This window comes from Manis pentadactyla, chromosome 6, assembly GCF_030020395.1.
Source record: "Manis pentadactyla isolate mManPen7 chromosome 6, mManPen7.hap1, whole genome shotgun sequence".
Classification (NCBI taxonomy): Eukaryota; Metazoa; Chordata; class Mammalia; order Pholidota; family Manidae; genus Manis; species Manis pentadactyla.
Genome location: NC_080024.1, coordinates 42,600,204 through 42,624,800, shown reverse-complemented (window position 1 = coordinate 42,624,800; position 24,597 = coordinate 42,600,204). Strand labels below are relative to the sequence as shown.

The 24,597-nt window shown below is 34.6% G+C and overlaps 1 protein-coding gene across 5 annotated transcripts in view; it reads left to right on the top strand.

Moving 5' to 3' along the window:
• Positions 1-23,284, top strand: part of SF3B1 (splicing factor 3b subunit 1) — a 79,573-nt gene extending 56,289 nt beyond the window's left edge. Inside the window, exons 2-25 of one of the 5 annotated variants that reach the window (XM_036880512.2) lie at positions 1,657-1,823; positions 3,171-3,275; positions 3,656-3,770; positions 5,604-5,683; positions 6,645-6,815; positions 9,514-9,751; positions 10,737-10,949; positions 11,201-11,322; positions 12,668-12,865; positions 12,963-13,064; positions 13,609-13,788; positions 14,454-14,540; positions 14,660-14,930; positions 15,236-15,381; positions 15,483-15,629; positions 15,773-15,898; positions 16,278-16,499; positions 16,791-16,973; positions 17,059-17,170; positions 18,611-18,731; positions 19,040-19,171; positions 20,294-20,566; positions 22,328-22,544; positions 22,798-23,284. In XM_036880512.2, the coding sequence (XP_036736407.1) occupies positions 1,657-1,823; positions 3,171-3,275; positions 3,656-3,770; positions 5,604-5,683; positions 6,645-6,815; positions 9,514-9,751; positions 10,737-10,949; positions 11,201-11,322; positions 12,668-12,865; positions 12,963-13,064; positions 13,609-13,788; positions 14,454-14,540; positions 14,660-14,930; positions 15,236-15,381; positions 15,483-15,629; positions 15,773-15,898; positions 16,278-16,499; positions 16,791-16,973; positions 17,059-17,170; positions 18,611-18,731; positions 19,040-19,171; positions 20,294-20,566; positions 22,328-22,544; positions 22,798-22,956 (3,887 nt within the window). In that variant the 3' untranslated portion in view covers positions 22,957-23,284. Of the gene's footprint in view, positions 1-1,656; positions 1,824-3,170; positions 3,276-3,655; positions 3,771-3,816; positions 5,684-6,644; positions 6,816-9,513; positions 9,752-10,736; positions 10,950-11,200; positions 11,323-12,667; positions 12,866-12,962; positions 13,065-13,608; positions 13,789-14,453; positions 14,541-14,659; positions 14,931-15,235; positions 15,382-15,482; positions 15,630-15,772; positions 15,899-16,277; positions 16,500-16,790; positions 16,974-17,058; positions 17,171-18,149; positions 18,220-18,610; positions 18,732-19,039; positions 19,172-20,293; positions 20,567-22,327; positions 22,545-22,797 lie in introns of those variants that run through there. The other 4 variants (XR_005023736.2, XM_036880513.2, XR_008998222.1 and 1 more) reach the window with 4 other exon arrangements.
• Positions 23,285-24,597: the final 1,313 nt, after the last annotated feature.

The following is a 24,597-nucleotide window of genomic DNA, read 5'->3' as shown; positions in this document are numbered from 1 at the left end:
AAGGGGGTATTTCTGTTTGTCTTTAATCATGACAGAGGTCTCTGGCTGCTTGAGCTGCGGTAACAATTTTGAGGAAAGAGGTGCAGTAATAACTGTGGAGATGGTGGTGATGTGACTTGAATTTTGAGATCTGGTTACAAACTGGCTGCTAACTTCAGTAGCAAACCTATTACTTTGAGTTTCTTAGGCCTCCCACTCTTCTGGGGAAGTATGGCCCTGCCATGCCTTGCACCTGGTAATGTTACTGCATTTTCTGCTTAAAACCACACCCATCATGAGGAACTGCAGAGGCTTTTCTCCCTTAGCCTGGGGGTAGAGGTTGGGCATTTGTATTTTCCCTGAGGTCTTTTCCTTTTGGTCCTAGCCAACTAGTAAAATTTTTGAAGTGCCTAGTGTTAAAGGGTTTAATTCAGCTGAAGGTAATGAGCTAGCAAGAACTGAAACATCTGTTAGGTCACAGAATTCATTGGTGGTGGAAACTGTTTTATTTACTATTTAAATTACTAAAATGAAACATTAGCCTGTAATTTAGAGTTTTCTGATGTCAGGAAAGACTAGAAGTACATAAAGGAGACTAAAAGAATATGACAACTAAATAAATGGAGTGCCTGGTTCTTGATTGATCATGAGTCAAAGACAGAACACCTAAAAAGGATGTTACAGGGATGATTGGGGAGATTTGATGCTGGATGATGTATTAGATGATATAAGTCAAGGTTTAATTTCTTAAGCATGTTAATACTGTAGTGGTTATATTGGAGAATGTCCTACATCTGAAAGTACATGTTGAAATATTAGGGGCTTTAAATGGCTTAAAGAAGTTATATGTACACACATATATTTGCTTTTTTATATACATAATCATTTGATGAATATAGGTAAAGAGTATGAGTGTTCATTGTAGTGTGTTACATTTTTTAGTCTTGAAAAAATTCATAATTCAAAATTGAGATGTTTGGGGAAACAGTTGAGAAGAGTTGCTACTTCATCCACCAATGTACCTCTTCTAAATGTTAGACCTATGGATAGAACATAGTGCTTGGGGAGGTGAGATATGGCAAGATTTAATTCATTAATTGAATTCTTAAGTGTTGCATGTTATTTCATTTAATCCTTAAAAAATATATATGTCGTAGGAAACTGAAACACATAGGACATAGATAGGTTAGATTAAATAACATATTAATTAGCAGAGAAAGAGCCTGTATTTGAAGATGGACATTTTGATTCTCGATCTCCAGCTCTTAATCATAATGTGATGATGGTTGCAGCCAATTTTGTAATTTTGAGTTTAATCTTGAGTGTTGCTCTTGGCTCCTAACCACCATTGACATAATTTTTTTCATTTGGGGAAGATTTAGAATTCAACAGTAATTTAATAAACTTTGGTAACCCATCCTTAAGATAAAAGTAATTTGTAGTTGATGAAATAGTATCTCCTCTGTGCATGAGTATTGTCTGTCGAGGTAGGGGAAATGTATTAAAAATCCGTACTTGGTATAGTTCTGCTAACCCCCTACATGGTATAATTATTTTAAAGTTTCTGTATTCAAGAGAGTCTTTTGATAATAGGTATACCTCATAAGGAAATGCAGTATTGTATTGGGTGCTCTTTAGAAAATGAAATTAAGGAAGTCTGTATTAACTTTGTTACAGATATTGAAGCACAGATACGAGAAATTCAAGGCAAGAAGGCGGCTCTTGATGAAGCTCAAGGTGTGGGCCTTGATTCTACAGGTTATTATGACCAGGAAATTTATGGTGGGAGTGACAGCAGATTTGCTGGATACGTGACATCAATTGCTGCAACTGAACTTGAAGATGTAAGTTACTTAATATACAAGACTCAAACTTTTCTTTTGATGGAGAGCCAGAAATAATAAGGAATTTATCTGTTTTAGTTGTTGGGTTTAATCTGGGGAGACATTTTGGAGATTGCAAGATCTTTCCTTTAGAGGATTAAAACTCTGAAGGTGTCCTTCCTCTGTAAGGTTCAGAAACGTTTGAAAGTGCTCAGTTCTGAATCTTTATATTAAAACTAGTTTCTCCAGCAAAGCACCTGCATATCATTCATTACCCATTGTAAAGTAAATCTCTATTGTACCTACTGGGCTCTATCTTGAGAGCCCAAGAGAGAAGTGACTTCATTGTAAAAAAACATCTGTCCTTGTGAATTTTGATTTCTGGCTTCAGCTTGCTGCTGTTTTTCCCTTGGCATCTTAATATGAAGAATGTTACTTAATATAAACATGTTACTTCTTACTGATACTAAGGGGCTTTCCATGCCTGTTTCAGTTACTCTGGAGATGACCACTTTTCATTTTTAAATACATCTCTCAAAATGTTTTAATATGTATCACATAACTTGTATTTTGTCAGACCATCCCAATGTCCAAATTTGGTGAAGTAACTATCCATTTTTTGTGTAATAGAGTAACAAAAATTAATGTGTAAAGATTATTAAACTTTTATAACAGTCAAGTCACATTTTATTTTATAGTTGGCACTTTTTTTCTTTTCAGAAGAATTTAAAAGTCTCAAAATTTCTAGAATCCGATCAGACTTCTATTTGCATTATTATACCTTAAGAGGTAGTGATATGTTCCAGAAATGGAGGGGGAAAGTGTTGTTTCCTTTTTCAGTAAAATAAATGAGGTGTTTAAGATCTTGAGATAATCATTATTGCACTTTTTATACTGATAAAGTAACAACATAATACTGTTCTGTTTAAACATACTATTAGGGAAACAAATACATTTAAGGTTAATTGAATTTTACTTGTTTCTGTGGTTAAATTACATTTTTAAAATGTGAGTTTAAAAAACAAGAAAATGGAGAGTTCTGAAAAAGCTGTTTAGTTTCATTAGCTTCAGTGAGAAAATGAAATGGCAGATTTTTCTAGGCCATATGTATTTTAATTGACTTTCCCAGAAGCAATCCTTTCCTTGTTTAATATTTTTCAAAGAGTAAAGAGAACTACATTTAATTTCTTTAATAGCTTTTTGAGTTGAAAGGAAAACCTAAGCATTTGTAAGTTTCATGGACAGTAGCTTGGACATCATACTGTTACTAATCACACTAGACTTTTGATTTTCATATTCAGTGTTTACATATTCTGACTTTTAAGTTTGGACATTTTGTTTATGGCTTTTTGGGGTATTTCATTGCAGGATGACGATGACTACTCATCATCTACAAGTTTGCTTGGTCAGAAGAAGCCAGGATATCATGCCCCTGTGGCATTGCTTAATGATATACCACAGTCAACAGAACAGGTGATTTTTTTTAAAAATTAAAATCAGAGTTTATTCAGCTAAAGAAAACAATGTCTCAATTCCCACGGAAGCTCACATGTTTTAGGAATCAAGGTATTAGAATGTTTTGAGGCGAGTGGATTTGGGAAAATTAAAAATGATACTTAGTTTATTTTATAATGGTAATCATTTCATGAACTGAATGGTAGAAATGTATATATGTATATTGTCTCATTTCTGTATGCATTATTTTTCATATTAATACTTATCCATAAAGTTACAGAATATTTCTTCTGTTAGTAGGCATTTATTAAACATTTTTGCATGTCTTAAAATTTTTGCTTGTGATATGCTGTTTGGTTATTTCATAAGCGGGTAGTAAATTAGTTACCTCTCTTCAGTATGATCCATTTGCTGAGCACCGACCTCCGAAGATTGCAGACCGGGAAGATGAATACAAAAAGCACAGGCGGACCATGATAATTTCCCCAGAGCGTCTTGATCCTTTTGCAGACGGTAATTCTTTCCCACTTTTCTATAAGTATTAAGAAATTTATTTGTATTAAGTTGTCTTTAGCCCTTTGATTTTTTTTGGCATGCTTATGAATTTGCTTTTCTTTTTTAAAATCCCCCTTATTATAGATTTGTATAGATTTGGTTGAAGTCACAGATGCCATATTCTTCATCTTTATAATGCAAGTTTTCTTTCCAGGTAGAAGGACAAGAAAATAATGAGCCAATGCCATAGAAACGCAAAGGGTTAAAGGTTTTTCTTTTACTTTTGTTTTGGGTACGCTTTCTATACTTTGAACAAATGTGTTTTTCTGCTCAAAATACTTTCAAATTATTGAAAAATCTCATTCCAAATCCTAGATTTTTAGGATTGTTACTTTGAGAAACTTTCTCACATTAGAGCTTCCCCCATATTGCTCTAAATATAGTTTAGTAAATGCACCTACTTTGCTCTAAGCATACTTAAAGTAAAAACAAAAGTATGTATACAAAGACTTTGATATTTTTAATAGTTGGAGTCTGTTTTGCTAATTTTAGTGTGCAAGTCAGCACAAGGGGCACAGTAAGCCTGATGGAAGCTTTCCTCAGGTGGGTGAATTTCAAAATCAAAATTAGGTGCCTGTTTCTTAAAATTAGATTCTGCTGCAGGTTTACAAATTAGACTTTCAGCCTGCATGAATTAGTAGGGATATTCTTTTTTTACTTGCATAATTGTAATTGATTTAAACATGTATGTCAGAATTCACAGGCCCATACTAACTGTCCTTAATTTCTTTCCTACAGCAGTACTGCTATATGCCAGTCCTGTCTGCATTCTTAAGGGTGCAGTTCAACACATCCTCTCTAGATTATGGTGAAAAAGTATTCCAAAGGAAGTCTTAACAGAGCTAGTGTCAGAAAGAATGACACTACCAATTGGGCATGATCGTCAGCATAGGAAATGTCTTAGAATTTTATTATTTTTTTCCTAAATTGTGATGCTATACTACTTGTATAGCTAATTACCACATTTCTAAAACATAGTGTGCCTCTGTGAGTCTTGTTATATACTGTTTGGGCTTCTTTAAGATATTTTGAAGTTTGAAAAGCAAATACTGAAACTTTAAACAAGAGACTAACACATCTCTTTGTATACCACTTTTCTTCTGTGTGCATCATAATAACTGGTAGAAGTAATATATTTCAAGTAATATGTTTCCAGTTGTATTTTATACTTGCTAAGAAAATAAAGATGTTTCTGGGTCAACAAAATTTAAAAAGCATGAAGCCCTTTTTAGTAACAACATCAGAATAAGATTCTGGGTATATTTTTTAAAAATCAGATTTTCTAAACTATAACTGTTTTAGAACATTGTATGAAGAACTTACTAGTCATAGTTATTTATAGTAAGGATTTTAACAGCTTGCAACAGGTAATGTTTTGCATATAGATATCTTTCCAAAGTGTTACTAATGGTAAAGAGATAATTTTCTAGGCTTCTATTCTGCTGCTTGAAGTCAGAACTGCTGATGGAGACAAAGGCACGAAAGTGTACGTATTCCGGATTAGCAACCCAGGAACCCATCACTTCTGAAGACTAAACTGTGCTGTCATTTTGTTTTTATATGCATTAAAGTATTTGTTTTAAACTGCTGTAGATATGTTTGTGTTCAAACAGGTTAAATTGATCAGCAAACCCAATAAAAAGTAAGATGTATAATTATTAAAGTTTTCCATCAAAAAATAAATTAAATGATTATGGAATAACATAATATTAGAGCAGGGCAGATAAATCAGTTAAACCTAATTGTCTTTTATTTATTGTACTCTTGTCCTGTTGCTGTTCTTTTCTGCAGGAGGGAAGACCCCTGATCCTAAAATGAATGCTAGGACTTACATGGATGTAATGCGAGAACAGCATTTGACTAAAGAAGAAGTATGTAACCCTGCTTTTAATTTTGATGGTGTTAAAGAATGTAAAGAAAGTTGAGATTGAGAAATTTTTGTATTTCCTTTTTATTTGCTGCACAAATAATGTTTTAATAGTATTAATAAAAATAAAGGTGAGAAAGAACCTTATGCAAAATTCTGCTACCTTCCAAATTAAACTTTCCTATTTCTGTATGGGTTTCTAGTCCCTGACCCTTTGGCCATATTTATACATACGTCTCTTATAGTGGGTATATCTGGGAGGGGGGAATAGACGCTGTGTGTCTGAAGCCAGTAGGTAAGGGAAAGTTGAATAGATAAATCACTCTTTGAAAAGGTTGTAAATTTTCCCATAAGATTCAGCTTGAGTATGGGCAAAAGTTACTGAAGAATTCCTGCTGGTCTACAGGTTTGGTTCTGTTTTGTTTGAATAGTAAGTCTCTATAATTTATTATGAATTTATAATAGATTTGTTTGATGGATTAAATGGGGTATGTAACCCCACTTTAAAATTTTGGGTAAATTGTAGATTTATTAATGACTATCGTATATAATTTTATAGTTACAATCATAGCATAATTAAAAAATTTTCACTTTCTTCCACTTTTCTGTCTTGTTACATAGTCTTAATTGCTATTTATGCAAGTTGTAAATAAAAATTTTGTTTCCGTGTAAGCATTTTGGCTCTCCAAGGTTGACTGAAGACTTGACCTCACTAACTGTATATAAAGTAGGGTGCTCTGTATTGTAAATTCTGTGCTTGTTTGCTCATCTCTTATGCAAAATGACCTTGTATAAAACTGAAAGTACAGTAAAGAGAGGAAAACTAAGAAGTGGGACTCCCAGTAACATTGGAAGGAGAATGAGGGAAGAATAAAATGACATTAAATAGACATGACTGTACAAATTATATAAAAATGTACTGAAAATGTTTTAAAGATACCCATTGCATATTCACGAATTTTTAGAGAGAAATTAGGCAACAGCTAGCAGAAAAAGCTAAAGCTGGAGAACTAAAAGTCGTCAATGGAGCAGCAGCATCCCAGCCTCCCTCAAAACGAAAACGGCGTTGGGATCAAACAGCTGATCAGACACCTGGTGCAACTCCCAAAAAGCTATCAAGTTGGGATCAAGCAGAGGTAATTTCTTTTTATTTTTTATTATTGCTGTTTTAATTTTCTTCTCTCATATGGAGTGTGTTAGTCTGTTTTCATTGACATAACAAGATACCACAGACTGGGTGGCTTAGCAGACATTTATTTTCTCAAAAAGTTCTGGAGGCCTGAAGTCTAAGATAAGATGCTAGCAGTGTTGGTGTCTGGTGAGAGCTCTGTTTCTGGTTTGTAGATGGCCCCCTTCTTGCTATGTCCTCAGCATGACCTTTTTTCTCTGTGTGAGCATGGAGAGAGAGCGTACGCTCTTTAGTGTCTCGTCTTATAAGCACACCAGTCCTATCATATTAGGGCCCTAATGACCTCATTTAACCTAATCACCTCCAAATATAGTTACATTGGGTGTTAGGACTTTAACATAAGGCTTGGGGAGACACAATTCAGTCCATACATGGAGTAAAAGGATGTTCCTTTGGAATATTAGAGATCTGTAAGTATGTCACGTTGTAGAGGTTGAATACAATCTTCCTTGTTTTCTGGATAGATTATTTAAACTTATGACCACACTGTTAGTGGGTTTCCTTGGTCAATTAACTTTTCTAGAGAACTTTGGGTGTTTTTGTTTTTTGGAATTTTTATTATAAAAATATATAACGTAAATTTAGCCATTTTAACAATTTTTAAGTGTGCAGTTCAGCAGCATTAATTATACTCCTAGTGCAATACTACCGTCACCACCATTTATTTACAAACCTTTTCATCACCTCAAGCAAACTCTGTAATCATTGAGTAATAACTGCCCCTCCTCCCACTGCAGAGAACTTCTTTGTATATCAAACCTGTAATACCTCTCTAGATGCTTCCTTTTTAGTTGATGACTTTGCTTCCTATTTTCTCCCCAAATAGAAACGGCAAAAAACAATGAAAACTTAGATATGTTCTAACTATGAAATCTACCAGTATGCCTGATAGAATCTTGAATCTATATCTTTTCTCATCTGCTGTGCTTTTTCTCATTACAATATGAACTGTAGTCTGATTGACTCTCCAAAGCTTAACTTTGCCTTTTATGTGCTGCTTCCCATCCCCTTATTACCCAAGGACTCTAGTATGATATGTTTTTTCTTCCATATTCTAGGTTATCATCAGCAAACACATTTTACCCATTTCATCATTAAAAAAAAAACAAAAAAAACCCTGCAGGAAACCATCCTTTGGTGCTTACATCCCCTTCCAGCTACCATCCCATTTCTGTCTCTTTTTACTTAATGATGCTTTGAGTTGTGTACACTTGTGCTCTCTGCTTATCTAGTCTCTCTTGCGTACACCTTTCCACTAAGACTGCCTCATTGCTAAATCCAAAGGTTAAGTCTCAATCCTTGTATTACTCAGTATACTATCAGTAGTAGTTGACATTGTTTGATACCCTTTTCTTTCTTAGCTTCTGGACTTCATTCTTTCTTGATTATCCTAATACTCTCCTCACTGGTTGCTGCTCCTCAGTCTTGTTTGTTGGATCTTCCTCAGTTTCCTTAAATTTAGGGTGTTCTGATCCTCAGTCTTTTGACCTCTTTTCCATCTAAACTCACTCCTTAGGATCTCATTCCTGTCTTTACATACCATCTCTGTAAGACAATTCTCAGTTTATCAATCTGTCCCCTACTTCTCTGTTCTTTGGACCTGGAATGTTTACTTGGATGTTCAATAGGCTTTTCAAAATCAGTATTTCTGAAGTAAAAGTGATTTTCTCTACTCATCACTCCGTTCAGTCTGCTCCCATGTCTGTTGACCAAACCTTAGGAGTTATTTCAGGGTCATCTTATACTCCTTTCTTATCTCTTACCCCATGTCCTGTCCATAAATAAATTTTATTGATCCCACTTTTAAATATACTCAGGATATAGCCACCTTCTTTCAGTCTGTCTCCACTACCCTAGTCTAATGAATCTTAAATCTGTTATGGTATTAATGCAAATTTACAAACATAAAGCTAAATAGAACTCCTATTGCATAGCACATCCAACTTTAAAACCAAATGCATAGAAATATAAAAGCAGTATAATACTTATGAGTCATTTAAATACAGATTTTGTTTTGCTTAAGTAAATCATCTGTTGCTTTGATATTATATTGTCTGATGGTCTATGTACATCACCTACTACTACCTGTCTCTCAACTACCATGGAACCTTTGATTACCCAGATCCACTTCTTATCTTTTTTTCACTAATCTTGCCAGCATCAGTTAGAGTAATATCATTTCAAGTTTGATTGTAAGTGTAAACTCAAGGACTGAAACCATGAGACATCCTTACATTAATTAAACACACAAAAATAGTAATTCTTAGTAAGAACTCATGGGTATATATCCCAGCCCCAGTTTGAAAAGTACTGATAGAATTAGAGCTGAAATTCCTTGACTGCAGATCTAGATGAAGAAACCTCTGATTTCCCCAAAGCTGTGGAGCTATTAGTAGCAGATCCAAAATAGATTGCTGTTTAAGCTAGGTCTTTTTTTTCATTGCTCCAAATTAAAACTTTATTTTGGTCATAAAAATGTTTGTTGGAAAGTAGGTATCTTTTAAGCAGGATAATCTACTCTAATTCTTAATTACAGAGCATAGAACAAAGATTTATCTGTTTAAAAATTTTTTGACACAGAATTTCTAGTTATTTTTATATGGGTGTATAGGTGTGTGAAATAAAATGTTTTTTGCTCTGTTAAGACCCCTGGACACACCCCTTCCTTAAGATGGGATGAGACACCAGGTCGTGCAAAGGGAAGTGAGACTCCTGGAGCAACCCCAGGCTCAAAAATATGGGATCCTACACCTAGCCACACACCAGCGGGAGCTGCTACTCCTGGACGAGGTGATACACCAGGCCACGCAACACCAGGCCATGGAGGTGCAACTTCCAGTGCTCGTAAAAACAGATGGGATGAGACCCCCAAAACAGAAAGAGGTACTTCTAATGGAATCTGGTGTGGGTGTGTGAAATGTTGACTCTATGATGGTATGTTCATAGGTCAGAACTTTTTCTCTGTAATCCTGAGTAGATAGGTAAATAATCAGCTACTCTGAGGAGAGATAAAGGTCTGAGCAAGACCATATGCCTAATTTTTTTCCCCTTTTTGAAGAAGTTTAAGATTTATTTTAGGAAGAATATAAGGGGGAAGTAAAATTTGTAGATCGTATCTTCTTGTTTTTTATTCTGCTAAAATATATATAATATAAAATTTACCATTTAAACCATTTTAAGTGTACAGTTCAGTGACATTAAGTACATTCACAATGTTGTGCAACCATTGCCACTGTTGGTTTCTAGAACTTTCTCATCTTCCCAAGCAGAAACTCTATACCTGTTAAACAGTGACTCCATATTCCCTCCTCCTCCCAGCCCTGGTAACCTCTACTCTACTTTCTGTCTGTATGAATTTGTCTAAATGTCTTGTATTTTGTGTAAATATCTGAAGGTATATTTCATTAACTGTGAGATTGGCTGTGGCAAGTTAAGATTTAAAAGTACATCTGTTAAATTAAAATTCTATAAACAATTTTTAATGATAGTAGGAGGGTGCATAATGGGCACTAGAGGCAGTATTGAATTGTATATGAAGAGTAGTCTCAACTGTATGGAGAAGCAAAAGTGGCTCAAGATACATAAAGTGGCTGTCTCTGGGTTGTGATATGGGTGATTAAAAAATAATTTGCTTTGTTTTCCTATTTCTCAATGATTACCATGTGTTGTGTTTATGATCGGTGGAAAAGAAATAATAGTGAAGGAGGAAAATACGAATCTGAAACAAAACCTTAAATGGGTCTCCATTTTAGGAATGCCTTGTTTTCGAACTTGATCATTTTTTTAGTGTGTTGGCTCTTTAGAGCGTAAACAGTAGTTTTTTGACAGTGATTAAAGTTTTGGACTCATTTTCTCTTTTTCTTTAAAGATACTCCAGGGCATGGAAGTGGATGGGCTGAGACTCCTCGAACAGATCGAGGTGGAGATTCAATTGGTGAAACACCAACTCCTGGAGCCAGTAAAAGAAAGTCACGTTGGGATGAAACACCAGCTAGCCAGATGGGGGGAAGCACTCCTGTTCTGACTCCTGGAAAAACACCGATTGGCACCCCAGCCATGAATATGGCTACCCCTACTCCAGGTAGAAATTCTTTCATTAGAAATAATTTTCCTTCTTGGAAGTATTTTGAATTTTTCTTTGTGTATTCCTGTGTGCTACTATTAACCCTTATTTTTAGCAAGAATAAAAGGATATAAAAAGTCCTGGTATGAGTTTATAATATAAAAGCAACTAAGTATCAGAATTGATCTTAACTGTCTTGTATCCTAAGGACATATGTAATGATAAAATCTTGGGCTGTAAATTGTTTTAAAATTTGGCTTTTTTGGTAGGTCACATAATGAGTATGACTCCTGAACAGCTTCAGGCTTGGCGGTGGGAGAGAGAAATTGATGAGAGAAATCGCCCACTATCTGATGAAGAATTAGATGCTATGTTCCCAGAAGGATATAAGGTAATAACAGTGATATGAATTTGCCGTTATGTAGGGTATGAATTTTATTTTAATATTCTTTGAAAGAATTGGTCAAGTTTGCAGTGGCCTTTCCCAAATTTATTACTACCATTCTTCTAGCTATTTCCAAGTATATTTTAATTCCAGAAAGTATTAATAGAGATGAAATGAATGATAAGCTTTTATTACTTTTTAAAGGTGAGACTTCTAGGACCATACTCTGAAAACTTCTGCCTTCAGTATCTTGCTGCTTCAATTTATCAGCAGTCCCAAGATTAAGCTCACATTATTAGATCATGTTTATTTTACTTGATTCCTTACAAGATTTTGTGTGTTTTAAGTTTGTGAGTTGCCAGTGAACTCAGAATATTCTCTTTTTACCTTAGCACCTTGAAGTTTATTTTAAATTATAAAATTCTCTAGGTACCTGGGACTCAGGGTCCATTTACCTGGTCTAAAAGTAGTGTGGTTGTATAGCTTGGTGTCATTCATAACCAGGGCTGGACCCTAGTCATTTGATGGCTTTTGCAGAGCCTTTTCTGCCAATTCCTATTGATTTTTAATAGTTTGTATATGTGTTTTTCCTCTATTAAGTTTGTATTAGAGTATTTGTTTCAAGTATCTATGAATTTCTGCTTTGTAATTTCTTGCATCCTCCACATCATTCTGTGGGTATGGATACTGTATGACCTACTATTGATCATTTCAGTGTCTTCTCATTTGCAGTCATTGATTTCCTTAATAACAATAGGAGGGAACAATCCTCTCCTGATGTGAATCTTCAGTGAATTTTTTTTTGGTTTAATCAAAGAAAATATATTTCATAGAGCTTTTGTAAATAATTTGGTTTTAGTTTTTAGTGCGTTTAGTGCATTTAGTGCGTTTAGTGCATTTAGTGCGTTTTTGTTGAGTAACTTAAGTATGAAGAGTTGTTTTTATGATGCAGAGATTTATGTGAATGATTTTTCATCTTACTAAAATAAAATCTTTTTTTACTTTATGTGCACTTTGTGAACTTAGTTCTATTTATATGACATGTTGGCTTACCAACCTATTTTTGTAGATCAGCGTTTGAATGTGATCAGAATTGTGTAAGCCTTCATGTATCTCCTCACTTGCTTACACTCCTAATAAATGTAATCTAAATTTAAATTTTAGGTTAGAAATATGAATATTTGTCATACATATTTTAGTTACATTTAAGATAGAAAAACAAGATTGATGCTAATTCTGGTCTCCAAGGAAAAAGCTTCCTGGCTAATAAACTATAAAAAAACTGTAAATGTTCATGTTATTTCTTATTTTATAAAGTCAAGAAAATCCTAAACTGTCTTTGAACCCTTAGGTACTTCCCCCTCCAGCTGGTTATGTTCCTATTCGAACTCCAGCTCGAAAACTGACAGCAACTCCAACACCTTTAGGTGGTATGACTGGTTTCCACATGCAAACTGAAGACAGAACTATGAAAAGTGTTAATGACCAACCATCTGGAAATCTTCCATTTTTAAAACCTGATGATATTCAGTACTTTGATAAACTTTTGGTAAGTGATAATAGAGATAAAATAACTACTTTTTATTCAGAAGCTACAAATCATAATATCTCAACCTACCTTAAAATTTTTTTCTTTTTACTATTAGGTTGATGTTGATGAGTCAACACTTAGTCCAGAAGAGCAGAAAGAGAGAAAAATAATGAAGTTGCTTTTAAAAATTAAGAATGGAACACCTCCAATGAGAAAAGTAAGTATCAGTTCATTGAATCATCATGTGCATTATAATTTTATGCTTAGACATTTATAATTAACCTCATATCTTACCAAAGATATAGTGTGAGGGAAAAAAGATGTGTAGTTTGAAGGATTTTATCCTTTTAGTAAAAAAAGTATTTTGTGCTAGTAAGTGTGTTGAAATGAGATTCTTTTTTGTCCTGAAGACCTTTAAAACATGATGAAGATTCTAAGATGACTAGTGGAATTAATTATATTAGCATTGTATGTGGCTTAAAGGTGGGTGATCTTCTAGGGAGAGTTCAGGAGTTTTATCGTGTCCCCATGGCTCCATTGTTCTGTTGAATTGCTCATTTTGAATACACTGAAAACACTGAACTTCTGTCACAGGAATTCAAACTTGTGACTGCTTTGATGAGAATGAAACTCATGCTACTTCATGTGAAATGTTTGTGAAATGAACACTAAAGTATTAAGATTCAGAAAATTATGGAGTAGTTTGCTTGTTCAGAATGCTTAATTATAAAGAAACACACCTTTTCTTTTTTCCCCCCAAGGCTGCATTGCGCCAGATTACTGATAAAGCTCGAGAATTTGGAGCTGGTCCTTTGTTTAACCAGATTCTCCCTCTACTGATGTCACCTACACTTGAGGATCAAGAACGTCATTTACTTGTGAAAGTTATTGACAGAATATTATACAAACTTGATGACTTAGTTCGACCCTATGTGCACAAGGTTTGTTCCCCTCAAGTAGTGTTTCTAATGGTTCAGTAGTTTGTAGTATAAAAGGAATTCACAGATACTTTTTACCAGTTTATTATTACATGTATTTGTGAAAATTAAAATTCTAAAAATGTAATAGCTAAAACTATACATTCACAATAAAAGGGAATTTCATCTTGTTGCAAGAGAGTTAAACAATGTTAAATTTACATGTACTAGACTTTAAGTAACTTTTTGTCATCTTTACCATTATGGGTTCATGTTACATTTTTTCATTTGATGAGAGAGGATGAAAATATGTATGTTTCTGTAGCATGCCATTTAGTATTAAGAACCATCTTTTTTTTGGTATTAATGATGGTTTCAAATTGTGAAATACAGATAGATGTGTAAGTTATTTTTTTTTAAATACTAAATGCTAGTGTGTGTGGTTAACAGTTCTCCCAAATTTTTATCTTTATATGGGGATTGAAATTGTCTCATTGAAGTGCTTAATTTGTCCCTTGAATAACTAAAGTCCCAGTAATTATAAGTTACCTAGTAAAGTGAGTTTTTTGTATGCTTGTGTTTTTAAATTATATAAACCACCTATAATAAAGAAAAGTCTGTATTTAATTCTGTTGCATGAGTATGGCATCAGTAATTGGTGTGAAAATGTAGCTCCTTCTCTTTTTCAGATCCTTGTGGTCATTGAACCATTGTTGATTGATGAAGATTACTATGCTAGAGTGGAAGGCCGAGAGATTATTTCTAATTTGGCAAAGGTACTTAGGTTTCTTAGAGAAGAAAGTTTCTCTGTTGATGGGGATTATTTGATGTAGAAGGAAATTATTGAAGGTTAATGTTATCAACTCATGACAGTCCTTTTTTGTTTACCTTTTAGGCTGCTGGTTTGGCTACTATGATCTCTACCATGAGACCTGATATAGATAACATGGATGAATATGTCCGTAACACAACAGCTAGAGCTTTTGCTGTTGTAGCCTCTGCCCTGGGCATTCCTTCATTGTTGCCCTTTTTAAAAGCTGTATGCAAAAGCAAGAAGTCTTGGCAAGCGAGACACACTGGTATTAAGATTGTACAGCAGATAGCTATTCTTATGGGCTGTGCCATCTTGCCACATCTCAGAAGTTTAGTTGAAATCATTGAACATGGTAAGTTGTAACTGTAACTTTGTGTATCTTTTATAAGGTAGATGTCCTGAAATTTGGGCTACCAATTTGGAGAGAGAAATGGGAGAGCTCTAACTACATAAATACCATATAGCTTTTGATAGGCTTTGTAATACTATCTGCTATGATAGGTTTTGTAATACTATCTGCTAATAGGCTGTGGTTCATACTAGCTTTCACCTTATTTTTGTCTAATGTGAACAGATTCTGCAATATGACTAAGTGGTTAGAATCTGGATGGTGTGGAAATTAAGTATGTTTCTTAGAACCTGTGTTTGGTTTTTTAGGTCTTGTGGATGAGCAACAGAAAGTTCGGACCATTAGTGCTTTGGCCATCGCTGCCTTGGCTGAAGCAGCAACTCCTTATGGTATTGAGTCTTTCGATTCTGTGTTAAAGCCGTTATGGAAGGGTATCCGCCAACACAGAGGAAAGGTAGATCCACCAGTTAGATTTTTTTTTTTTTATTTCTACTCAAGTTAAGGCGACTTAATTCTAATTTACTAATTATTTATGAATTTTTTATTTTAAAATAGGGTCTGGCCGCTTTCTTAAAGGCTATTGGGTATCTTATTCCTCTCATGGATGCAGAATATGCCAACTACTATACTAGAGAAGTGATGTTAATCCTAATTCGAGAATTTCAGTCACCTGATGAAGAAATGAAGAAGATTGTGCTGAAGGTAATTGTTCCAAATTGTCATTCCAGATTTGTTAATTTCGTGTGTTTCATGGTTCAAAGAGAACTGTAAAGCATGCTGTAAAAAAACTTAAATTTTAAACCAGGAGTGTGTTTATTTACTACCGTGACTTTTTAACCTTTTAGGTGGTGAAGCAGTGTTGTGGAACAGATGGTGTAGAAGCAAACTACATTAAAACAGAGATTCTTCCTCCTTTTTTTAAACACTTCTGGCAACACAGAATGGCTTTGGACAGAAGAAATTATCGACAGGTAATGTTGCATGTTGTTTTTTTGCCCTGAAGGGCCTCAGAGTTTGCATGTGCTTGATTTTAAAAGGAGATGGTTTTTGTCAGCCAGTTAACTTCCATTTTGATTTTGCATTCTGGGATAAACAACCATGAATTCCTGTCTGTCTAGTAAATGAAATGCTTGATCTGGGTAGGTGAAACATGAATACAGTCTTACCTTAAATCACCGTGACTTAGACTCACATTTAAACTTTTTGGCTAGATTACCTTTCTCAAAGTTTTTGAAATACGAGTTAACTCTTCTCTGCTTGGTTAGCTATATAGTATCTTTAAAATGTTTGGTTTTCATGTCTCTCTGTTTACTTGGAAGAGCAATAGATGTTCTTTCTTCCTCTTTTTAGTTAGTTGATACTACTGTGGAGTTGGCAAACAAAGTAGGTGCAGCAGAAATTATATCCAGGATTGTGGATGACTTGAAAGACGAAGCTGAACAGTACAGAAAAATGGTGATGGAGACAATTGAGAAAATTATGGGCAACTTGGGAGCTGCAGATATTGATCATAAACTTGAAGAACAACTCATTGATGGTATTCTTTATGCTTTCCAAGAACAGACTACAGAGGTAATGACACTAACTTATGGCAAGTTGTCAGACTTTCATGTTTGTAAAAAAAAAAGCATACTGCTTTTCAAACAAATACTGTTAAAAAGTAATTTAATTTGAAATAATTTTTAAATGTTTGCCTACTCATTCCATTGGCTATGAGGAATAATTGTTCTCCCTGACATTTATAGGTTTGATTTTGTTAAAAAAAAAAAGTATTGGTACATTTCAACTCCTGTCAAAACAAACTGAATTCTAGTTTCCAATGAGCGTTGTTTTTTAATTTAACTTAATTTTATTTTCCTTTAGGACTCAGTGATGTTGAATGGCTTTGGCACAGTGGTCAATGCTCTTGGCAAGCGAGTCAAACCTTATTTGCCTCAGATCTGTGGTACAGTTTTGTGGCGTTTAAATAACAAATCAGCCAAAGTTAGGCAACAGGCAGCTGACTTGATCTCTCGAACTGCCGTTGTCATGAAGACATGTCAAGAGGTAAACTTTTGTATCAGATTCTTATTTCTTCACCAGATAGGTTAAGGTGAATAGAAACATTTTAACATTATTTCCTTTATTACAGGAAAAATTGATGGGACACTTGGGTGTTGTTTTATATGAGTATTTGGGAGAAGAGTATCCTGAAGTATTGGGCAGCATTCTTGGAGCACTGAAGGCCATTGTAAATGTAATAGGTACGAAATTTGCTGGTTGTGTAAGATTTTTTTTTTTTAACTTTCTTTGGCTTTTTTGAAAGTAAAGTATAGAATCATATATAAGAGTTGAGTAATGATTTCTGGTACATCACAAAAATCTTTCCCAAAAACCCATTTATGTTTTACTTTAAAAGAGAATAGAGGGCAAGTTTAGGACCTGCAAGAGAGATGGGAATAGTCACAACTCAAAAAACTTTGAAGTTATGGAATGGATGATTCTGATAAAAATAGATTTTATTTGAGATATATTGGGGGGGGCGGTGGGGAAAGACAACCCTGAAGTTTTAATGTTTTAGGACAGAATACTCCATATTTATTCAAACTTGAGTTAGTAAATAATTATGGCATGTTTTTCTGCTTGCTGTCAAATTCCAAGAATATAACCAGGGAGAAAAGTGAATTGCTTTAGTTTTTATCTTGTTTTTTTATTCATATCCAATCCTTTATCCATTTAGTTTTCTAACCCAAAGTAAAAACACAAATATATTACAAATGGTCTGGGGTGTAGAGAGCAAAGCTTTTATTCTTTAAAGTCATTATGATGAAGCAAACAGATGATCTCTTTTGTTAATCCTTTACTGTATCGAACATAAACTGTGAAAGTAACTTGCACAGTTTAGTGGGGCCAAAATCTATCAGGAGGTCACAATAGTTTGCTGGATAGCTAGTTTTTCTCCTTTTAATAAGGGGTTTATATGTAATATAGGAGAATCATTGAAATACTGAATTTACAAATAATCCCCAACTCAGCCCTGTCCTCTATTTGAAGATAGCTACTTGCCAAAAAGAAGAAAAATCAGTTACTTGGCCACTTACGGGGCTCTGGTTTGCAGGGAATTGTAAACCATATTGTTGGTCAGGGAAACATGGGAAAAATCAATGGAGAGAGAATCAGAGCAAGCACTTCTAGTTAGAGCAAGAGCCCCTGCCAGCTGCCTCCTTTTTTCTCTCTTCATAGGTGTAAATACCATCCAAGTATGCCCTGCATTGCAGGGAGACTGGAGATCTGTTTGTTTTGCAGTTAAAGGGTAAGGGGGCCCTTTCTGGAAAATTTTGCTTTAATTTACATGTCTACCTCTGGCTTACATTGTTGTGTATGGCCGGAACATAAGTCGTCCCCATATTTAAATGTCAGTGTACAAATACATTTCAGAGCCAAATACAACTTTTTTTGTTGTTGAGTATCCATCATTAATCACTTCACTAATTTCTTTCATTTCTATGCATAATCAGAAGTTGTTAATGACGAGTTAAAAACAGTTCTGAGTCTGGTTAGAATCTGGGGCCTTTTCTTTCCTTAGGCAGCTGTAAGTTTATATTTATGCCTAGCTGTGTATATTACATTGCTAATAAAAGGTAAATTAAGCAAAGGTTGTGGTTCAAATTTTAATTGATAGTGTGCTGACTTCTATTAAATAGGTATGCATAAGATGACCCCACCAATTAAAGATCTCCTGCCCAGACTCACTCCCATCTTAAAGAACAGGCATGAAAAAGTGCAAGAGAATTGTATTGATCTTGTTGGACGTATTGCTGACAGGTAAACAGATTACCTAAATATTTTTATAAGCAGGATTGGTTTTCACATGTAGCCACTTTTTACTACTCACTTTACAAATTTGCTTAATGTTGGTAACGTGAATGTATATGGCCCCAGGTTATTTAGTATTTTTATTTTCAGTGAAATTTTAATTTGAATGGTAATAGGGGTGTGGCAATATAGTTCTAAGACAAACCATCTTTTCTGAAGAGTAATGTTTTTAATGCTTAAAATGAGTAGTCATGTTTTGAGAACTGAATTTACAGATTCACCTTGCAAAAACTTTCACTTTTTTTTTTTTAAATTAGGGGAGCTGAATATGTGTCTGCAAGAGAATGGATGAGGATTTGCTTTGAGCTTTTAGAGCTCTTAAAAGCACACAAAAAAGCTATTCGCAGAGCCACAGTCAACACATTTGGTTATATTGCAAAGGCCATTGGGTGAGTATTATTTACTTGTGTGTGTGTATATAAAACATAATAAACACATTGTGGTGGTGAAAAACTCTTCTATTTCTGTAGAAACTCCTTAAGGCATTACGTGAGTAATACAGTTAAAACACTTGATTTATGTTGGCCTTCAATTTTTGAAATGTTTTCTTAAATTTTAAAATTAATTAAAATAGATGGGAGGTTTTTAAGTTTCATTTAATCGTACTTCAGTTATTTTCAGAGAGTGAAAGAGTACCATCTTCAGAATAATTGCAAATTTTTGTTGGTCCTTTTTAAGACATACTGTTTAAAATATTAAGGCCTGTTCTTAATAAAACAGCATCATTCAAGTCTCATGTTAGTGTTTTGTGAAGTATTTTTCTAAAATTAATCCACAGACAACTGAATTATAGCTGTATTATTAGATTATCTGTGGTTATTTGCTTCCACTCTGTCAAACCAAGCTAAAAGAGTTAGTCATTGTAGAAAACAAGGTACTATGTGCATGTGGCTTAATAACAAAATATTTTCAAGTGATAAAACATAATAAAAGGTTGATTATGTAGTATCCTCACCCCCTTTTTGGTAGCAGTAATATTTATTTCAGTGGTGAAGTAGTCAAGAAATTTGCCACGAATAGCTGTTGGACATTTTTAGTCCCTGTGTCCCTCTAAATTTGTGGTAAAATAAATGCTGAAAAGGGAATAGATGTGGTAAAGGTGTGAGGGAGGGAGGATAAAAAAAGGAAATTAGGATTGGTGTATGTCATGGGAGACCACAGTCTGGATACAACTGTAAGATTGACCAGCTGTGGTAGCCATGTTTTGACCCCTTAAAGAATTGCTAAATCTAAACATTTGGTTAAATTTCTTTATATTCAGGAAATTTACTAAAGGCTGAAAATTATACTTGAAAATGAATCCATTTGAATATTCTAAAATGGCCACTTTAAATGAAGTTGTTAAGTACAAACAAATGCCAGTGACTTGGAAGTACTCTATTTTGCCTTAAAATTACTAAGTTTCCAGTGACTATTTACCATAAAGTTTTATTCTTTGTGTATTTTCTTTCCCTTCTGGGAAAATTTTGACTTGTAATCTAACAGTTTGCTGATACATTTATTTTTTTCAGCCCTCATGATGTATTGGCTACACTTTTAAACAACCTCAAAGTTCAGGAAAGGCAGAACAGAGTTTGTACCACTGTAGCAATAGCTATTGTTGCGGAAACATGTTCACCCTTCACAGTACTACCTGCCTTAATGAATGAATACAGAGTTCCTGAACTGAATGTCCAAAATGGAGTTTTAAAATCACTTTCCTTCTTGTTTGAATATATTGGTGAAATGGGAAAGGACTACATTTATGCTGTAACACCATTACTTGAAGATGCTTTAATGGATAGGTAAGTGACTTGTACTAAATGCAAGAAAACAGTTAAAATTCTTAGTTTTAGAACTTAGGAAGTAATTATTACATGATCTGTTTATTGTGATGCAGTTAAGTGGAATAGTAGGTATTTATGAAAGAGGAACTTGGGTATTTGTGAAACTGTAAATATGACTAATTTTATCTTCAAATGTTATTGTGGTTCCCCCAGTTATCTCTACCAAGTGTCCCCTCTCCTTTTTCATCCCCTTTCCTATCTATTAGAGTAAATACCTTTTGAAAAGCAGTAATTAATCAACTTCTGTTTTAAGAACTAATTAAAGTCACATATAATTAAAGGAAAATGGTGAGCATGAACTTATTGGTGTAGCAAAGAGACCTGATCTTTTTTAGCTTTTTGTTTCTATAGGTGACACAGAAATTCCTGTTAGGCCTTGAAGTACTGAACATAGCAATTCAGAGCTACCCTATTGCTGTTGCAGGCCCCCCCAGTTAACTCAGTTGGTGACCACCAGTACAGTACTGCCTAAGTTATTTGACAGATTCCTGTTAGCCTTTAAATCCATCTAGACTGACATAGCTTTAGATTCAAAAGTAACCGAAGAGCATGAAGGGAAAGTTCAAAGTCTAAGTAGGGGAGAGGACTGTTTCATTGGTTCTTTATTTTATAGGGAAAATGTTACTCAAGTAGAACCCATCCAATTACTTTTGTGTACAGATTAAAGTTACTCATTACTATATCACCTACCCAAAGGAAGGCCTAACAGGATCCATTTAACACAAGGTGTATGTAACATCTGGAGACAGAATTGAGAATCATGCTCTATAAATAAAGTCTGATCACCTGAGACCCTGTAAAATAGGAGTAAATCATATTTGTTCAGTATTTCTCAGTGGGATGTGCCTAAGCATCATAAGGCAGTCATTGATGGGTGTGACCCACAGTTAAAAATTACGTTCTTTTTTCTAAGAAGTTGAAGTAGTAACTGATGAAAATTACTAATTGAAAAAAAACTTTAGTTGGGAAATTCATTAATGAGGAGTGCTGCTTCACTATGGTGCCTAATAGATTAAACATTGTTACAGTAAATAAATAAGGAATGCTAGTTAACTTCACATATTTTTTTCTAACATACCGTTAAGGTACCCTTACTACCAAAGAGTGTGAGCCAAGTTTTTATAGCTACCACAAACCCATTATCTGATGTTTGTAGTCAGTCGAATAATTGTAGAATGAGTAACTCAATGATTTGTCATAAACATAAGTTAACTTGAGAGATGATAAAGTTCTTTCTTCTGTAGGTTTGAAAAAGACATTGGTTCTTCCTTTCTCCAAATTGAGTTCTTGAATGAAACTTTAAATTTACAAAGGAAGATATTTTATTTTAATTTAGTTATCTATTACATACTAGTACTGAATTACTTTAGAAGATTTAAAATGAGGTATTACCATTAATCAGTAATGTGTGACAAGTTGTGTAACTCCTCTTAGTAGCATAGTAAAATGTACACTGCACAGGGCTCTCGTTGATACTCCTTTGAAAAGTTAATTAAGAAATGTGTCTTATTTTTGAGCCATAGTGAGGTTTGAGTCATTGAAGCAAAAGTTCTCAAGTAGAATTAGTCATCCTAAAAGCCGTTCTATATCAGATATATAGAAAGTGAGGATGACTCCATCTGTTCCACACACTGGATTTGTAATTTAGTTTTTAATAGGAGAATGTTTCCTGTAAAAGTAAGACAAAATCTTAACAAAGAGCATTTTTTCCCATTACAGGGACCTTGTACACAGGCAGACAGCTAGTGCAGTGGTGCAACATATGTCACTTGGGGTTTATGGATTTGGTTGTGAAGATTCACTGAATCACTTGTTGAACTATGTATGGCCCAATGTGTTCGAGACATCGCCCCATGTTATTCAGGCAGTTATGGGAGCCTTGGAGGGCCTAAGAGTTGCTATTGGACCATGTAGAATGTTGCAGTATTGTTTACAGGTAGGTCAGAGATTACTCGATTAACTATTGCTATTGCTAATTATCAATATGGTATATTTTGCCATATGCCAAAACAGTCATGTGGGGAGGGGGGTTAGAATTTTGTCTTTGCTCGTTGAGTTTTGTGTAGTTGTCAGGGTTTTTTTTCTCTTAAAGGGAAATGTCTGGAATCATATCTTTATGGTTTGTTAGTTGTGTTAAGGTTATTCATGTTCTTGTAAACTGAAATAATGTAACCTTTTAATTATTCTAGGGTTTGTTTCACCCAGCTCGGAAAGTCAGAGATGTGTATTGGAAAATTTACAACTCCATCTACATTGGTTCACAGGATGCTCTTATAGCACATTACCCAAGAATCTACAATGATGATAAGAATACCTATATTCGTTATGAACTTGACTATATCTTGTAACTTTGTTTATTTTGTGTTTAATGCACAGCTGTTTCACAACTTAAACTTGCTTCAATTTGGTGATGTAAACTTTTAAACATTGCAGATCAGCATAGAACTGGTCATAGAGGAAGAGCTAGAAATCCAGTAGCATGATTTTTAAATAACCCGTCTTTGTTTTTGATGTTAAACAGTAAACGCCAGTAGTGACCAAGATATCACAGTGATTACACAGACTATACTGGAGGGATTTCATTTTTAATTCATCTTTATGAAAGTTTAGAATTCATTCCTTGTGTTTAAAGGGAATGTTTAATTGAGAAATAAACATTTGTGTACAAAATGCTAACTTGTGTGTGTTTTTTGAACATGACTTGTGAAATGCGGAACTTTTATTTACTTGTGTATAATAAAGTGGCTTGATTTCATTTTCTGTCACCTGGCTTATGGAAGGAAGTGGATACAAACTAAAGTGATGGCATCCTTGTCAAATTCCATTTGTTCTGTTGAAATGACATCAAGAAGAGTAGCTTTGCGGGTGTTTGCCTCAACCTAGCACAACTGTTCCATCACCATAGAAAATAAAGCACCTCTGCTGAACTGTCTTGAATAATACTATTTTGCCCTTACATAGCGCCTTTCATCTCTTGATTTCTCAAAATGCTTTATGAACCTGATTAGGGGAAATGATTCAAGTCATGTCCAACTCTTGACGAGGCTTAGTTTAGAGAGCGGGGAAAGTATCTTTACATCAATACTGTTTTCTACATACTGGGAGTGAGGCTACCTAAGTAATGCTAGTAGAATAAAGACAGCCTTTGGGCTGTTTCCCATGTCATAAATCACTACTCAGCAATATATTTGGCAAATGACCTGTTGAGCACCTACTGTGGACCAGCCACTATGCTTAGTGTAGGGGTTGCTAAGGTGCTTTCGACCTGCCCTTGCCCTTAAGAAATGCACATTAATGGTGAAGGGGAGACACCCAGTTAATGTTACTTAGGTACTGTGATACCACACAGAGGCAGAAGCTAAAATTTCTAGGTTGGCTTAGTTTTGCATTAGTAATCAGATAATTCATCTACAGGTGTCAAGCATAAACTGAAATGCCATTTAATTCTAAAGGAGCCAAGCAATGGGGAAGTACTATGTTTTGGCAAAGAATTTTAAGTATATTTTCAGCTTTTCCCAATTTTCTGGCCAGAAATGTCCTAGTTTTAGTCCTTTTACTACCCCTGGCTGTTTTTCTCAATGCTAATACTCCCGCGAACTCAGATTGTGCAGCAGTGCTACTGCAGGTGAAACTGCTATCCTGGGACCAGCAGGTGTCTTCCTCAGATTGTTAACACTTGCAGCTCCCTGTCCTGGAGGCCTACGTGGGAAACTGATGCTGAGCATTAAGCTGACTCTCCAGGCAGAGTTTGTAATTTCTTGTTTGTTCCTTGGGTGACAACTTTGTGACAGCAGTCACTGTGTACCAAAACAATTTCCAAAATCATCTCGCTGTTCTTATTTAACAGTAGCCCCCCTACAACGTTAAATTTTGTTCTCTGTAGTTGATCACTGACCTTCAGTAATTACTAGTCATGAAAATTGAAGAATACAATTAGATTACAAAGACAAAATTTGTTTTTAAACTTGTCTTGGGAAAATTTAGTTAAA